This window comes from Pseudomyrmex gracilis, unplaced genomic scaffold, assembly GCF_002006095.1.
Source record: "Pseudomyrmex gracilis isolate BER0280 unplaced genomic scaffold, ASM200609v1 scaffold_114, whole genome shotgun sequence".
Classification (NCBI taxonomy): Eukaryota; Metazoa; Arthropoda; class Insecta; order Hymenoptera; family Formicidae; genus Pseudomyrmex; species Pseudomyrmex gracilis.
The window spans coordinates 50764-52932 of record NW_018020698.1 but is presented as its reverse complement, the minus strand read 5'-3'; the positions used below and the strand labels follow the sequence as shown (position 1 = coordinate 52932).

Sequence of the window (2169 nt, the reverse complement as noted above, 5' to 3'; positions counted from 1 at the left end):
TATCACACACGCTCTGTTATTTCATGCGTTTTCCAGGGACACCCGGTATGCGCGCGAAGCCACGATGCACGTATTTACGATCGATTTCTGTCTCGGAAGGGAAGACCCCCCCACTACGCTCATGCCATATAATATTATGACATCATATAAAAAAAAAAAAAAAAAAAAAAAAGAAACGAACAGCGAGAGATGTCGCATCGTTGGAACGATGCCATGAGAAATGCGCTTACGCAGCGTTCATGTAGATTCAGAGACAATATAACACACACGATTGTTCTCCCCGTACGTCGAATGTCTGTGCGACACGTGGTTTTATGGAAAACAGATCTTTCGCCAAAAAAAAAAAAAAAAAAACTGTTCTCTTTCCCACGACCATCGGATTGTAAATATCTCCGTCTCGTTGCAAACGTATCGGGTGTTGAGCGTTAACCTATTATTATTATTATTTTTTTTTTTTAATATTGTCTTTTCTTTTTTTCGTGTGGTTTTTGGACACAATTATGGGATCGAGCAATTAAGAGATCCCAGATTAAACGCGCGATCACTTATTGAGAGAAAGTTGTGTGCTTTCTCGTTGTATTTCTCTTGTTGCGAAACTAACGGTAACGATATTGGATGAGAACAAGAAATGAAATCATCCTCACGAGAAATCATGTTCTTTCTCGTGAGATTAAAAAAAAAAAAAAAAAAAAAAACAAGCCATCGCTTGAGAACACATTTTGTACGAATCTTACCTTGAACGAGGCAGAAACATGGATCCATCGATGAACACGGAACCCGAGAGAAGTATGTACCAACTTGTGGCCAGTTCGCCGGTGCTGAAAATTAGAAAAACTTTATTTTTTTTAAGTGTTTAACGCGTCTGTCTTTCTTTATGATATACAATGATATAACAAGACTCGGATATTATCTAAGGTGACACACATAGGTCAGCTGTTGAAATATTACTGCACACAATTGTCAGTTGAAAATTTATCTTCTCTCGACATCTCTGTAACATCGCAACGAACTTCTTTTCCCGACGTATCGCAAGTCGATAAGATGAGAATCCTGTAGCGTTGCGGAGACACGTCGGTAAAGAAGATTTCTGCGAGATTAAAAGCAACATCTGATGATAAAGCGCGTACCGCGTTTCAAGAAAGCGTCTCAAAACCGTCTAAAATATAAAACGGGCGAATACTTTCAATTCTGCTTTCAACGTAATATAAAAGAATAAATTGTCCTACATTTGAACGTCGTTTCAAGAGCGTTGGATGTTCTAATTTCAAAATGCGTACCAGACATCGGTAAATAAAGAAATCAATAACTGGCAACTTTCCTAGATTATCCTAAAATAAATCACGTTTCTTTGCAACGAAAACATGTCACGCAAAAACAATTTCCTTCCTAAAAGAATTTGTTTCTTTTACGAAGAAATGCGCAATGCTTTTAAATTACGATTTGATTTTGGAAGAAAACGAATTACAATAAAAATAAAGACACGAACAGCTTTTGGGTGTGCGAGAAGATTATAAATAAAAATCATTAATATAAACATTTTAACTGTAATATAAATGTATTAATTGTAATAAATTTAACGATTGTTACGCAACCTCGTGGAAATTTATTATTGGTGTTGAAACATTGTTTATTTGGTGTTGTAACGTTGTTATTTATTATCTTAACATTTATTTATATTGAACAACAAAAGTTGTTCAACAATCATTTTAATGGTCAAGAAAAATGAGATTTTCTACTCGAAATGTGTGAGTTAAATTTGAAATACGTTTCTGACCGCTAATAAATGTCCGCGAGAACAATCTTTCTCGCAGAGAAATTGACGATATTACAATACTTACTAATAGAGAACGTGGTTTGCATGGTGTCTCTCGTAACGCACGATCTTGCAAAGCCCGCGGAGAACGGAATCTCTGCATGGGCGCAACGCCTCCAGACCCAGTAGGCCATAATATATGATCTGCAAGTCCTGAAACACACACACAGCGGAGTGATGCGAGTGACGCTCGGACGTGGATTTGCCAGGCCGATAATTGGAACACCGCGCGCGCGTGATCGTCGTGCGTTTAACTTTAGCTCGCGCGCGCGCGCGGCCGCAATTTTCGAGCGATTCGGCTCGCGCGAGCTAAAGCAATCGGCATGAACCATAATCTATCTCATTATCTCGCAGTG

The 2169-nt window shown here is 38.3% G+C and overlaps 1 protein-coding gene across 1 annotated transcript in view; it reads right to left on the bottom strand.

Annotated features, from left to right (window-relative positions):
* LOC109856321 (rap guanine nucleotide exchange factor-like) overlaps positions 1 to 2169 on the bottom strand; it is a 36165-nt gene that overhangs the window by 6783 nt on the left and 27213 nt on the right. The window contains exons 3-4 of the mRNA XM_020431448.1: positions 1839 to 1966; positions 735 to 818 (exon numbers count right to left, since the gene is read on the bottom strand). Coding sequence (XP_020287037.1) covers positions 735 to 818; positions 1839 to 1966 — 212 coding nt within the window. The remainder of the gene's footprint in view (positions 1 to 734; positions 819 to 1838; positions 1967 to 2169) is intronic.